This window comes from Neopsephotus bourkii, unplaced genomic scaffold, assembly GCF_033783945.1.
Source record: "Neopsephotus bourkii isolate Nb327-2 ecotype Australia unplaced genomic scaffold, CSIRO-AGI_Nbou_v1 NB_1067, whole genome shotgun sequence".
Classification (NCBI taxonomy): Eukaryota; Metazoa; Chordata; class Aves; order Psittaciformes; family Psittacidae; genus Neopsephotus; species Neopsephotus bourkii.
This window is the reverse complement of record NW_026901555.1, coordinates 269,908-285,362: the sequence shown is the minus strand read 5'-3', so window position 1 is coordinate 285,362 and position 15,455 is coordinate 269,908. Positions and strand designations below refer to the sequence as shown.

Sequence of the window (15,455 nt, the reverse complement as noted above, 5' to 3'; positions counted from 1 at the left end):
AGATTGGCTGTATCAGGGGGTTGAGGTAGTAAAAGAACTTGAGTGGGATGGAACATTTATTGAACTTTCTTGGTAATGGGGTGAGTTCCAAAGGGAGAGCTCAAATGGGTCAAGTTCAAGTAATGCAAAACCAACAATGTATATGAGTCTAATCTGTATTGTGTCTCAGCTGGTCACCATCAGCCAAGCAAAGCAATGCTGCAGAATTTACCCTCTGTAAAAAGGTTTGTGCCAGAGACGCAGGCACTGGGTATGGGTTTGGGAGTCAGTCACCAGTTTCAACATAGCTAAATGCTAGTGGGAGGCCATCCGGTTAGTTCTGATTTAGCATCTTGCAGCTTGAAAACTTCCCATCTTATCACCTACCTTTCCAAGGAATAGGTGTCCAGGTGCTGTTGCTCAGTTGCATTTGGATTTCCAGAGCAAGATCAGGAAAAGGAGACCAAAGATGCCCCCAGGAGACCACAGCATTTGCTGCTGAATCTTAGACAGTCCTTGGAGGAAATAAAAGAAATGGTCATTAATACCTGAGTCGAGCTCGTGACACATGTAAAGATTTGCAGAAACAAGGAAAAATATCAGTGATGCAAACAATGGAGGGGAACAGGTCATTAGATACTGGTCCTGTGAGGGAAAAATGGATGACTAGAACAAGGACTTCTGCAAGTACAGAGTGAGGCAGAATGAAGTGGCACACGTGTATGCAGCCTTCTCCCAGGGGCTCAGCAACAGTTACTGGGCTGGGGTATCTGATACAACTAAAGAGAAGTTCCGAAAATAAGTTGTATAATCAGTATCATCAGATAAGGGCACTGTCTGGAGACTTGTGCCCATCCAAAACGAGCTGTTTTCCAAAATGGATTTCTGGAATTGAAAAAGCTATGAAAACGAATAAACGAACTGGTATTTTATTATGACTAATATCTACATTAAAATGCCAGACATATTCAGGCATTAAAATCTTTAATAATGTGTCTCAGATGAAGGAGATGATTTGTAGGTGACTGGGGTTTTGGGCTGTATTTTCTGATAAATTGTTGTGTTTCAAAGGCCACGAGGCATAATAGCACTAGGGCTGTCACTTTGGAGAGAAGATAAAGGGAATATCTGAAACTTATTTTGAAATCTGGAATCAGAGCTGTGGTAGTTCAAATATTTTCCATTCTAACTGAAAGAACTCAAACTTCCAAATTTCAGCTCAGTTCTTGGATCAATATCAGGCAATAATATTCTGGTTGAGTTATCAGAAGGCTTGTTCCAGAGTTATTTAGTTATATTAGACACAGTCCCAAACTTACAGAAGTAATTCTTCATTCCAGTAAGTACTACTGCTAGTATCCAAAACATTACATGTATGAGAAAAAACTTTTATAGGGTAATCTAGGAAGACTAAGATAACTGTTGCACTTTTCATAATTGTTTATGTTGTGTGTCAAAATTCCCTGGAGACTGCTGGAAACTTTATCCATACATCTGTGTATACACTCAACCTGCTCTTCACTTTTCCTTTCTAACTACTTAAGTATTTCTTGCTGTTACAACAGCATATAGACCTTAGATCATCCTTAGAACCAGGATAATGTTCTCCATATGTCAAGATGTTTGTAGAGAAACAGTTTGAGTTAAAGCACTCTGTCAGACCAATGGTTGCTGAAACGTGTTGCGTTGCAACCATACAAATGTTGGATTAATGGCCAGGACACTTCTTTAAGCATTTGGAATAAGTAGTTTCTAAGAAAAAAGCCCAGAAAGAGCAGGAAAAATTGTGTTTTGACCAAAGCCTGTGATAGGGTTTATAACGTTTTAAGCAGGGTCAATATTTCTTCTTGCTTAATGGTAGTATCTTGATCTGTAATTCCTGCCAGGACTTGGTCTCATGTAGTTTCTGACCACATCTGTTCAAAGCCAGAGGTCTAACTGGCAAAGGAGCAGGAATTCTTTCAACAGCTCTTTCAGTAAGGATCAGCTACTTTTAATTTACCATGGGATGCAAACATTTGCATGGTGTTACCACAGCACAGGTGATGTACCCTAAAGGTTCATAACCCACTTTGCCCTGTGCTGACTTGTTCACATATCCGTGTTGTAATTTTACGGTAGCTGCTTTATTGTGTGAATCAGGTGTAATTAGCATGAACAATATGTTTATGTCATGTCAGGGAAACAAATCCTATTTTAGGAAAATTTTCTTTAGATTAAGTATCATTATGGTGAAACACACAGTTCTGTAACTTCCTCTGAATGCTTAGCAAACAGCATTGCTAATTAAACAAATTCTGTTTGCCCTGTGTTCCTCTTTGTATTACACAAATGGTTGGAGCAGAAAATGGTTATTAAAGCCAGGAGTGTGCCTAATAACTGCTGTGATAGGAAAGCAAATTGGTAGCTCAGTACCTTTTTAAAACAGCTGTAAAGTTTTTACTTGGTAGCAGAAGTCAATTGATTTTTTCCTTTCTTCCCCACTTTGCTTTTGGTCTGGAGGCTGAGGATATTTTTTTTCCTGCCACAGCTGTCTGCAAAGGAGCCAGGTTCTGCTGCTCACACCTGTGTAAGCATTTGAGGTAGGATGGTGTGAATTAGCCAAAAGCTGCTCAGCTAAAACTGTGATGCATGGAGGTGACTGAGGACGGAGCTGTTACCAGGAGGGGGTCCTGCCATAGAAACTAAAAGGGTTATTTTAAACCTAGGTCTCTCTTTGACAGCATTGTCAAATGAGAGGGCTTTTTCTAGAGAGACGTGTGGTATTTTTATTATCACATCTAATTATTTTTGTTGCATTTATGTACTCATGTATCTCACCAATGCAAGATCATAGAATCATATATCATAGAATGACAGGATAGTTTGGTCTGGGAGGGACTTTAAAGCTCACTCAGTTCCAACCCTCTGCCACAGGCAGGGACACATTCCACTAGACCATGTAGTTCAGAGATCATGAACAACTGTGAACCTGAAGTAAGAAATGAACTTTCCGGAATGGGATTGTCCGTTCTAATTGTTGCAGGTTTTACTTTGACGTAGATCCAAAGATGTCTTGACTTTTCAGCACTTGGAAACATTTCTGAAAAATAAAGCATTGTCTGTGCTCACTTAGGGCCACAGAAAATCGTGTTCCACTGTCCCACCTGCTCAATCCGCAGACTGCATATTGTTATTTCCAGATATTCCGTGTTTTCCTTCTTTAAGGAAGATCATTCAATGGGAACAGAGTGACGATGCTGTAAATACACAGAAAAAAAAATCTTGTTTCTGTGGCCAGCTTCAGGTTTTATTTGTTATTTATTCCTTGGGTTTGTAGCTACAGAAATAGAACTAGTCTCTTTCTACTCTGCAGTCCAAGTCATCTACCTTAGGCTTTCCTCTTCCTGCAAAGCTGCTAGAGGCATGGAGTCTACAAGACAAAAATAGCCAGTGAAGTCCACCCTATTAGTAAGGGCTACTTAGTGTATTAATACATTAGTTGAAGGGAAATTCCAAGTGTCTTATTGGTGTTTTATGAGATTTTTGAAATAGAAGCAAACTCTAGATGAAGAGCAAAAACTGTGAGTAAGGACCCAAAACATAGCTGGAGAGGTTGTCATGTTTATCTAGAAGTTCACAGAAACTTTCTTGAATAGAAGCTATTCTCTACAGTCCACATGAGGAGCACAGAGTGTTGTCAGAATATGTAAGATGTAGCTAAACTGGTACATTCATAAAACACTTTAAACCTGTTACCTTTGGCTGTGCACATTTTTACATTAGTAGCTACATGCGTATGTCCTCCTCTGGAGAGTAAATTGTTTGGGTTCTTTCCCTGCCTGAATGCATGGGAAGGGGTAGAGTTGAAGCAGGTAGCTGCTGAGAAAGGTGGTTATTACTTACTATATTTGAGCACCACCTTGGCCTCAGAGTGAGAATTGCTCCTGGGGAGAAGGGCTGCTCTGGCAAAAGGAGAAAAACTGTTTCCCGGGATTAATAGCAACTACTGCAGCTACTGTTATCTGGCTTTTGTATTTTTGCTGGCAAAAAGTTACAGTCCTGCTTTATTTAATTCCAGTCAGCCAGTCTCATTTAATTCTGTGCTGTAGTGGAGTCATGTTATTTATGGCTGATAATTGTCAAATAGAACAATTCATGAAGCTCCTGTATCAGTGGATTCCTTCTTATTTCCCTTATTTCAGTCTTGTGTGTTCCTTTGTTGTTATCTTAACGATCTCATAACCACCCGCTCATTTTTATACTACCTTATTACTTACCTTTTTACTACTCAAGACCTTATTCTTCAGTGCCTGTTTTGGCTGGAAGTTTGATTCAGGGGAGAAAAGTTACTTGGAAGAACCCTGTCTCAATACTAAATGGTTTTAGGGGGATAGGCCATAGCTCAGGAGCACTTCAATTACTGAATGTGACAGCCTGTATTAATACATGATGTTATATTGGTCTTAGGAGTTGGATGTAATTTTTCTTTATTGACATGTGGCTGATTATCCCGGAGTTTGCACTGTCATGGATAACTATGAATATATTATGTTAATAAATCAAGGATGCTCCCAGGTTGGGTCACTAGTCAGCTAAGCTGGGACAGTCACTTCAGTGGGAGAGTATTTTGGTTTTACAGTACTTTGACTTAGTCTAGATCAAAAGTTATAGACCCAGTTTAGCAATGTGCACTGTTATTGTGAGACAAAAAGAAGCTATATACTATGTAAAGAAAAAAAACCTCAACAACAAAAACCCAAAACAACCAAAAATAACCAAACCTACAACTACATAATGTAAATACACTCTAAGCAAATATATATCCTATGCCGTATCACCGCCTTTGCTGCAGATGCACAGTGTGAATCGGTAGTGCTGGTTCCAGTGCCTGCAATGATTCAGTCGCTATTTCTTTCCTTTCCTTTCTTCTCTTTTTGGTTTTTTTTTCAGCCTGAATGTGGCACTTGCAGAAGTCAAGGAGAAAAAAAACATTTGGCTTTGGCAAGCATAATGTGGGCAGAGTATAAAATTCCATCCACAGCTGTGCCAGTGTGCTTCAATCCTGACTTACAACATTTCCGGCCATTGCCGAGCTGGGCCTGTCTTAGCGAGGTTGCCAGTCATGGCAGTTTTTATGGTGGTTTTGTGCTGTGCACAAATGGGGACTCTTATGAAAGCAGCGGACTAATTTTAGTTCATGATCTGAAGTTTTGAATCCAGGTCTGCAGAAGTGAAAGATTAGTGTGCATTAGCTCACTGAAAATTTGAGCCCATTCTCCAGCTGGACTGTCTTGACCACCTGCTGACTTGTTGATATGGTGAGAGATTAGGTTCTTTGGGTCCAATTCTGACCTCATGTACCCTGGTGTAACTGAAGTGGCTTTTGTAAAATCCATTTCAATCATCTGAATTAGACTTTAGCAAGGCCTAAAGCTGCCTGCTTTTTATTATTTCAACTAAAACTGTAGCACATTTGTTGTTACATAATTTTTTTCCTTCGAGTTTCTCAGCTTCCTAAGCCATTCTTTACCTACTAGTCTTGTTTTCCATTATAACACCCTGAAATAGCTTTCTCATCTATCTGTCTGCCGTGGCCCTTTATTCTTTCAGTGATACAGAAACTATGTAGAATTTCATGCTCATCTTCTTGGTGATCTGTCTCTGCCATAATCAAGTTTCATGGCAATAATTCAGAGACATGATAGAACATCCTGTTTTCTCCTTGCTTCAGAAAAGGAGAATATTGGTTGTATGAGATAGTTTTGAAAAGGATGCCATGACTCAGGTACCTATTTCAAGTCCTTGATGCTCTGTGTAAGGCCTGACTGGAATTTGCCTGTTACCAGTTTGGTACGCATTTAAGCAAGTCCCAAGACTTGCTGGGATCAAGAGCGACTGCCTCTGGTAAGTACCTGACCTGGAATGGCTTCACTTCCTTGCTCTGACATGGATTTCCTCTGTGCTTTTGACCATATCATTTAATTGCTCAAAGCCTGAATTTTCTTATCCATGTGCTGTCTAGAGATAACAGTGCCTCCTTGCATCCAAATAGCACTGGAAATAGGTGCATGCCAGCACACAAGGACCTTGTTGATTCAGGATGATTAATCTTTGCATACCATCAACTCCACTGACTTGTCCACCATTACAGGGGCACTCAGGTGGATTTTCAGAAATGAATTGCCACGTTTTCTGGGCTGTTTAGTGGCAAGAAGAAAAGAAACATGTCAACGTGATTTCTCTATAAAGGCTGCTTTTATACTGCTTGCAGTGATGGGATTGCTTATTTCTAATTGGTTTTTAATTTGGAAGAACTAAAATGTGTTCCTGTAGAACAGAATAAAGATTTAAATTCCTTTATCTGTAGTCCGGTACTATTAAATTAGACAGTATTTCCTAGACACATTCCCATGTAAAGACTTAAAAACCCTTGTTCTCGACCTGAATATAATGCAGGTACCTATCTTGTTTTCAAACCTGGGTGAGGAAAGGGCTGTAAAAGCCTCTCAGGAGCTGAATGCGAGGGTGCCATCTAGTGCTTCATTAATCAGCACATTTACTGCAACCTCCCCTCTTCAGCTCCCTCCTGTGTGCCTGGTCTCAAAGGGATTCCTTGGAAAAGCTTATTGCAAGTTCTGAAGCTAATAAATTGGTAGTGAATGAGCCGCCTTCTGATGACTCAAAGTGCTGAGGAATGGCGCAGAATAGAAAGATGAAACAACTTTCCCCCAAACTTTACATGGTTTGAGCGAATTACTGTGAAATCCTGGACTTGAGTTGCAAGGAGGGCGTTACATATATAAAGATGAGAAGTCACAACAGGTTGATCTTAAAGGGTACCTCATGCATGAACATAAAGGATAATAAAGGAGAAAAACTAAGAGATTGAGATACATGTACTGATGCAAAGGCAGCGTGAGTAAAAAGAGAATAAAGCTGTCACACCTCAGTTAAAATGAGGATCCAGGAGTTTGGGAGCTAATCCAAACAAGAGGAATCTCTCGAGTCTTCAGTATAATCTGGAATTCCAAGTTTTGCAGTCTCTCTTAGTTTTGATCCTGTCCATGGGGAAAGAAAAGAAACCTGCTGAATTGGGAGGGGAAAAGTAGCAGATTTGTTGTATTTAAACTCTGAGCACATCACAGGTTGATGTGAATTTAGCAGCTCTTTATGTCTGTAGACACTGCTTTTTCTTGGGGGGATGTGGGGAAGTGAGTGGCTAAATATGATTTAATGGTACAACATAAATAGCTGGAGTGAAATACACAGATGCCAGGTTTGATCTTCATCAGATGTGATGTCACTGCATGCTGATAACACTGATTATGAAGAACTTTGGACTTTTAAAAATGAACGCTCCTGTGGGTGATGTTTGATCTGGGGGTGATGATATGCTTTAAAGCAGAATCTTGTAAACAACTTGGGTGCAACCTTTTTGTGCTGTGCGATGAAGTTGTGTTCTTTTTGAAAGGAAATTAAGATGCAAGAAAACTCTGTAAGTCCCTGTGACATCTCTGATGTATTTTTACATCTTTTTAACAAACTTAAAGGAATCCAAAACTGCTTTTCCCTCCCCTGTTGAACAAGTGGCCTCTGAAGCCCGGATTGAAAGCGTCCCTCTGATCCGATATCGCATTTCTGTGCGCTTGCTCTTTGGCTGCGCTGTTCACATGCTAAATTTTCTCCTTCTTATCCTCAAGGAAGTGGTTTCAAATAATGAAGTAAAAGCCCTTTCTTAAGAGAACTGATCATCAGCCCAATTAAAGAGGAGCCTCCCCTACCTCATCTTGGCGAGCAGAGTGTTTTTCTGGCACAGCAGCTCCCCAGTCATGCCAGATAACCACTGTGGGATTTCTAAGGCCCTGATGGCTTTTGAAAAAACCCGTACAGTATGTGAGCCATTAAAGTACTGGCTCTAGAACTGTTTCCCAAGTAGATCTGTGTGGAAGCAAATGGCATCTGTTGCATTTTGACAGTCTTAAAGCTTTTACTTTAATCTCTTGTGCTGCTTAGAAATTTCCTGTTACGGGATCTCAAAGTATCTTATAAGCACCAGTGAATTAAGCCCTGTAGCTTGGCAGAATCTCACTTTGTACTTACTTACTGAGTAGTTACAAGTGAATCACTTTTCATAAATGAAAAATAGGAATTAAAGTACTTGGATGATAATTTATTTGGCACAAGTCTATCTTTTGTTCTATTCTGCAACAGCTAGCACAGCAGGGGCACAAATCTAGACTCAGTCCCTAACTGCTACCACAACCCACTTACTGCACTGAAAGTGGTGCTGCTCATTTATCAGTGGTGGAATGGGACTTTGTACTCTGATATCGTGATGGAGCATCATAAAAATTAATTGGAATAGTATAAAATAATGCATATCAGGTAGTTTTGGTTTAAACTTTTACTGTAGAAGATCTTGCATACTTTAAATTGAAGGATGCTTATGCTCTGTGGTGGTGAATGTATCACAGATATGATTTGTTTAACATCCTGTCCCCAACAAATAGGCAGAATTCCTCATCTGTTTGAATCAGTTGTGGCATTGCATAACCCTTGAGAAGTACGTGGATACTGTTTTCAGATAACAGTTCTTTTGGAGCAAGTTACTGAAAATTATGAAAGTCAAGGTTGAACCAAGGTTCATTCTCAGGAGTGGAGATTCTCATCACAAGAAGGGAAATGAAGGAGACATTGAATGAGTGAGGACTTTGGAGCACTGCTCAGCAATTTGGCTCTTAACTTAGGTCAAAAGGATTTATTTTTTTAACATTCAACTTAAGTATGAGATTGTCTTCAGTGCCAGTCTCTGTTACTTGGAGCACTCACTGTGTAGCTAAGAGATAGGAGCATAGGTCTAGTGAAGACTGGGGCATTAAATCTTTCTTCAGTCTGCATATGACAGAGGAGATCTTGATGTGTAAGAAGAACTTATTAGTTAACTTCATTAAATGTAGTCTTTGAGCTGTATCATCAGGTCATTCACAGCCTTGTGGGGAAGAAGAATGCTACGAAGAAGACGGAGCAACTGAATGTCAAGTGTATTGTGAATGGTTCGAGTCAGGCCAGAGATGATGGTGCAGTAGCTCTCTGTGACAGGGCTTGTGATGTGTTATAAGCCATACAAGCATTTGTATGCTTTGGCCTGAGCTCCTTCTGTACCTAATGAGAAGCATTTATAGCCTTTCAGTACTTGTTTCAGGATGGGATTGATGAATAGAATATTCCTGCTTACAGGAATGGAAACCCCATCTGTTTTTTCTGGGAAGTCCTTCAAGGAAAGACTACTTTTCTATCTTGTCTTCATCTTTGCTCAAACCCAAGAGTCTTGCTTGGTTAAACTTTCATGATGACAAACACCAAATCTCCTTTCTTTCTCTTTGTGATTCAATTCCTGTGCTAAAAGATTTTCATGGGAGACAGGAAATGGTGAATTTCGGTTTACACAACTTTCTGTTGAAAGCTGCTCTGTATATTGACACTTGTTCTTGGTTGTATGTTGGGTTTTTTTGAAGAAAAATAATTGCTTTTTTCCATCTCTGGAAAACCACATTCTATTAAAGTTATATGCCTATCAGGGAATACTTTTTACTTTATTTTTGCAGGTGAGACATTATCACCACTAGTTAGAAGAAAAGTGCCCACGGATTTTAAAGAGATAGCATCCAAGTGTGACTGATGTCTTGTAGAGGATTCTGAGAGCAGCTAAACTTTGATTAGATATTGTGTTGACTCGCTTTGATGGATTGATAAAGAGGCAGGGGGGGTTAGAAGGAAATCGTATCTCACACAGATTGTTTAATGCTGAAACGGTGCTTTGTGGCAGCTGTTGAACACTCATGAAAACTGCCCAACTTTTAACTGCAAGAATCAAAAATGCCATGAAAGGGGGAAAGTTACCTAACTTGAAATGGTGTGAGGCTTTCACATTTATAGATCCGGGGGGTTTGCTCTGCTTCTGCGTTTTGCCACTGGAGAGAATACTGCTTATTTCAAAGCCTTACTGATGGTGGTGGAGGTGAAAAGATGGATGGAGCAAAGAATGCCATGGGGTCAGTAATTATTATCTGCAGATAGCATGAGATTTATTTTTAATTCTAATGATACTACCTTTAACACCCCAGCATTCTTAGAACCATGCTAGGGCACTGGGTGAGCATTGAGTTGGAGGAGAAACTGCAGGGCATCACATTGATAAAGATGAGGTTGGAACAACATGAGAGCTGCTCTGGGAAAGGATTTCAGCTAAAGTCAATGGCTTAAAGCCAGTGCTAGATTATGGCAAGCAGCCCTAGTGTAATAAGATTCAAGCATGAGGTAGATCCCGTATTTTAAACTGCTTAACTCCAGAGGGTGCATCAGGAGTGTTTGCTCTTGCAAGGACAACTAAAGTGGGTGAATCAGCAGCAGTGAAGTGATGCCACATTAGACCAAAGAATCGTTAGTGACCTATTTAGCTTGTCCTGTTCTGAACTTCTGCAGTTTGGTGGGTTCTTCTTTCTGTGTCTTATTTTCTTGAATTGAAAAGAAAGGGTAGATAAGGAAATAATCAGAGATACTGTCCTGAGAGTGCTCCCTAATTGCACTTGACTGTATGGTCCCTGCAGCTGCAGACATTACCAAGCTTGGTATTGTCTAGTTGCTCAGAATGGTGTTATTTCACTGTCAGTGCAGTTTGCTTTGGCTTGCTGATGAGTCGATATCTATGGAAAGCCACAGTGCCCAGCCAAAGGCCTATTTTTGTCCTGAATCAATATAGCTTTGCAAGTGCAGGTCCAGGATCAACAGAGATTCATGGAAACTTTTGCTGTGTGCTTAGCAGCGAGGGCTTTGTGCTCTCCAGAAATTGTTTTGTCTTTCTAATCTGTGCCTTCTGAGTAAAGCACAAACCAGTAAAGGGGGAAGTGGCGGGGAATGAGACGTTCTGGCACCTACAGTCTAATCCCTATTGAACTTTCCCCCACTTGAGCTCAAGCACAGGTGTGCAGTCAAGACACAGCTGCTACCAGATGGCTTTGCATTTTCAGAGCTGTTATAGAAGAATCCAGAATAACACAGGGAGGAAAGACACCCGCCCGCTTTCATAGCTGCAGAGAAAAGATGATGTGTTAGGATTGCAACCTTCTTCTGGGTTAATGCACAACTGCTTTAGAATGAAGGTGAAAACTTATCCCACTGGGGAAAGTTAGACATGAAGAACTGGCTTGTCTTGTAAAGCACAGAACCATTGGGATTCACTTGGGAAGGCAACCTAGACATTCCATGGCCTTTCTGTAATCACCAGCAGACAACTGTCCAGCCTGGTTCTCACAGGCTGATAAAGCAGGTTGCTCCAACCAGTCAGCTGAATCCCAAAGCATCTTCCAGGCTGCTTTGCTGGTTTGTGGATGGAAATGGCACAGGCTGGCACAGGCGTTCCTGCATTTATCTGTCTTGGTGCTGACACTGAAATTAATTACTCCAGTTGAGGTGTAAACCTTATAGCATAAGACCTTGTTCTGTCCAGTGAAAAGCAAATGCCTAGGGAAAAACACTGCAATATTATTTTAGGTTTGCTTTCCCAAACATTCTGGCAAGAATTTGAGGATTCAAGAACTGCTCAGTTCAAGAACTGAGTTCAAGAACAGCAGTTCAAGAACTGCTTCAGACAGATTGTACTTTACAACCCTCTGAATTTCTTAGGTTAACTTGTGTCATCTTCCCTTCAACCTCTGTAAACTTTAAGCACAGACAGTGTCTTTTTGCAAAGTGTTTGCTTAACTGTAACTGCTTAACTATAGGTTGTGTGCTGTTGAAACCAAGAAGCTGTGTAAAACTGAGACCTACCAATATTTTTAACAGGAGCCTAAATTCCTGTGTTGAGCATGATGGAAGAGCTTTCTGGCAAGATGAGAACCCTGATGCTCTTTTTGCATGAGCTGTCTTGGGAGCCATCAACCAAGTGTTCTGAGATCTTCTTATTTTAACTTATAGCCATGCTGAGAGTACACTTGTAAGAGTTTAACTGTGGACAAAATGCTTTGTTAACCCTTGTGTCTTCCTTATAAGTAAACCAGGAAAAGCATCTGTTTGTCCCTTTTATACATGGGATATGGGAAAAGTGAGAGGACAGCTTCTCACCCGTTGAACCTGCTCCACTTTGCATAAAAGCTGAAGGTCTTGGGGTTGTGTAAAGGATGAGTGAGTGAGGCTCTGCTTTGGTCGCTGGGCTCTCCTGTGAGGTGAGATGGGCATTTCTGCCCCTGGCAGCAGCACCATTTGGGTTTAGTTACAAGGCTGGTTTGACTGCCTCAGGGGTAGGAGAGAGGGATTCAAAACCTTCTGTGACAGCTTCCTGTACAACTATTTGAACAGGAAAAAAGATGTGTTTGTGCAGTGGGAAGGGGAATTGCAAATGACTTTCTTTTGAAATAAAGCAATGAACCTCTGAGGACTCTTGGACATTTTGTATCAGGATGTGTTTTTCTAGTAGCAAGTAGATTTGAATGTCCTCCTCTAATAATTTTTTTAATAATTCATTGTAATAACATCCTAAAAATACACTCAGATGACACCACATGAAACTGGTCCTTCAAATTCCCAGCCTCTGTCACAGTGTATAGGATCATGGGCCATAATAACTTGTTATGAGAGAGAAAACATGGATTATGACAGATTTAAGAAAGACTTTGAGACTGACCTAGCAATGAAATGTCTGATGCAATTCAGAGTGAATAAATGCTGCATGAAATTAAGCATGTGGGGAAATGATAATGCTACCTGCACATGTAAAATGGAAGGAAACAAAAACCAGTGGATATTTGGACAGTGGCAGCAAGATGTTCAAGTGTTTATTAATTCTCCTTATACAAGGACTAAGGCATGTTTTGTGAAGCTAATAGGGACCCATTCAAATAGGAGAAAAGGAGGTTCTTTAGATGATGGGTAGCAGCCCTGTAGAACTTGCAAAGGAACATTGTGGATGGAGGTTATGGAGATTTTGGAAGAGACAGAGCAAACTGGTGAAAGAGAAACCTACTGACGTTTAGTAACTTGGAGTTGAAAATAAGTTGGGGCTGGGTAGAGAAGTGAGAAGTGTCCTATACTTACCTTAATTTCATTCCTCATTAGATAGCTAGTTAAGACAATTATTTGAGATCAGCTGGATGGGCCTTTGAGCTGACCAAATGTGCCGTTTCACATGTGTTTCTCATCTAGATTCTGCCTGTGTCATCGTGTACAGCTGTGTAGCATGGATAAAAACCCTGCTTTAGCCTAATCATGATAGTTGTTCTGTCTGGGCAGATGCTAAAGCAATATCCAACTGTCTGCTGCACCACAGGCCACCATGGGCAGGTAGGTAAGCAGAACACATCTAGAAGAAATACCTGTAACATAGTCTTCCTATGGCAAGTGTTATTTACAGCTGGCTTTTTCAGGTTCAGAGGAAAAATGCAGATCTTTGCTGGTTGTTTTTACTCTTAGAGGGATGCTTTCTACATAGCAGAATCTAAAGGCTTACAATGGAGAGGAAACAATAGCATTTTCTTAAGTCTTTGGCCTTCTTGCTCTCTGCCATTAGAGATAAACATTATCAATGTTTTCTCAGTAATTCTGTTAAACAGCGTTTCCAACAAAACTACTACTTGGCATTTCCTACAGATTTTGCCAGAGCTGACTCAATGTGGCTCGGGTTCTGTGCAGTGCAACTTATGGCATGGTGGATTTTTGTTATTTTTTTCCTAGAGAACTTAAATTAGTCAGGCAAGGGAGCATCTACTCTTTTTTTGACAGAAACGGTAATACTTAAATGATAAAGTTTCTCAATTGACTGTTTTGGCATGTCATCTGTTCAAAATTGCTTAGTCTGAAGTTGCCTGGTTTGTCTTGTTTGGATGATTCTGTCAGGAACCTTCACTAGTTGGGTCTTCAACCTGGATTGGTTTCAGTTTTGAGCTCGGTATCTACTTCTGTTATCAAAATGGAGATTATAAACTCAAAGTTGCTACCATGGAGGAAAGAGAGGTGGAGAAGAACACTGAGAAGCAGGGACAAGCCAGCAGGTGAAGAATGGGAAATCTGAGGCTGTCTTATTTAATAGATTTGTCTATGGGGAGCAGAGGACACTTTGGAATACCTCAGACTGCCATGGCTGGTGAAGGCTGTCAGGAACCAGAATGTCAGGAGGTGCTTTTTCAGTCAAATCATATTCTTTGATTAAAAAACAAACAAAAAAAGGTGTTTCCATCTCTTTCCAAGTCATCAAAATCAGAAGAGTTCTTTTGGAATGGCTGCTGCTGCTGCAGTTATACATGTGAATATGTATTCATATGTATAAGCATATTATACGTTCAATATATATTCACATACATAAGCATGGGCATGTGAGTACACAGGGGGGTAGGGAATTTTAAACGGAAACCCAAAGTTTAAAATAAATTATATCCCTGGAGATGGAGATAATCTAAAGAGCATAAGATACATGATAAGAACATAGGTATTCCAGACTCCTTTGCTGCCCTAGTATATGAAGCTGGATCTGACCCATTGAAAACCACTACACTTTTCATATTCTTTGTCAAGGCTGTGCTTAGCAGCATCAGCTTCATTCATGTGAAAAATGAAATGGGTTGGCATTTTGGAAGGTTGGTGAGAAACAGAGATAGACCAGAGAGCCCTCACTGTCAGTTATGGTGCATTTTCTTTTCAGCTGGTGCTTGGTTTTCTTTGAGTGGCTTTTCTGTGGTGGTGTTGGGGGAGGTTTAATTGTTGTTGGCCATTTGGTTTGCTTTGTTTAAATTTCCAGTTGGGAGGTCTGTGCATTTAAAGTCAAAGCTGTTCCAGTGCTTCTGGAGAACATTTGTTTGTTTTATTGGGATATTCGAGTATTCAGCTCTGTGTTAGTACTTTGACTAAAGTGTTTCTGCAAGTGCTTTGCTGCTTCTCTGGAACTGGCTAGTCTCTGGAATGGAGCTTTACAAGCTGATCATATTGATTCCCAATAGCAGGGGAAAACTACACCCAAGTTTAGAAGTAAAATTAAATAAAATTAGCTTCTGTTGCATTTTTGTTGTGGCTCTGACAGCTCTTCCAAAGCTCTGTAATGGGGGGAAAGCATCTTCAGTTGGACAATAAAAGAGGGGAAAGAAACCTGAATTCTTATACAATGCAGTTGCTTTCTCCCCCAAGCCCCAGTGGAATGCATCAAATCACTTTCATAACTCTGAAATTATTGCTCTTCACCCCTGTTACTAGAGATGAGTAGGAACATTGTTTCTTGGTGCCCAGCTCTCTGGGTTTTCATGGAAAGAGGGCAAACGCTTTCACTTTTCCAATTTATAAAGTCTTTTTGGACATAGGACCTGGCAGAAATTGTCTTTTCATATGAGTATTTGATTTGGCATGGAATGCTCTGGCTGGAGTTGCTTTGTCTTAGAAGTATTCTTCCAAAGAGATATAAACATGTGATTTATTAATCACTGGTATTTTATTTTAAGAGATAAATTTCTGCCTTT

At 40.3% G+C, this 15,455-nt stretch overlaps 1 protein-coding gene across 1 annotated transcript in view; it reads left to right on the top strand.

The window, feature by feature from the left end:
- Positions 1-15,455, top strand: part of ZDHHC15 (zinc finger DHHC-type palmitoyltransferase 15) — a 142,864-nt gene that overhangs the window by 33,567 nt on the left and 93,842 nt on the right. The window contains exon 5 of the mRNA XM_061361872.1: positions 13,159-13,300. Within this exon, the coding sequence (XP_061217856.1) occupies positions 13,222-13,300 (79 nt within the window). The 5' untranslated portion in view covers positions 13,159-13,221. The remainder of the gene's footprint in view (positions 1-13,158; positions 13,301-15,455) is intronic.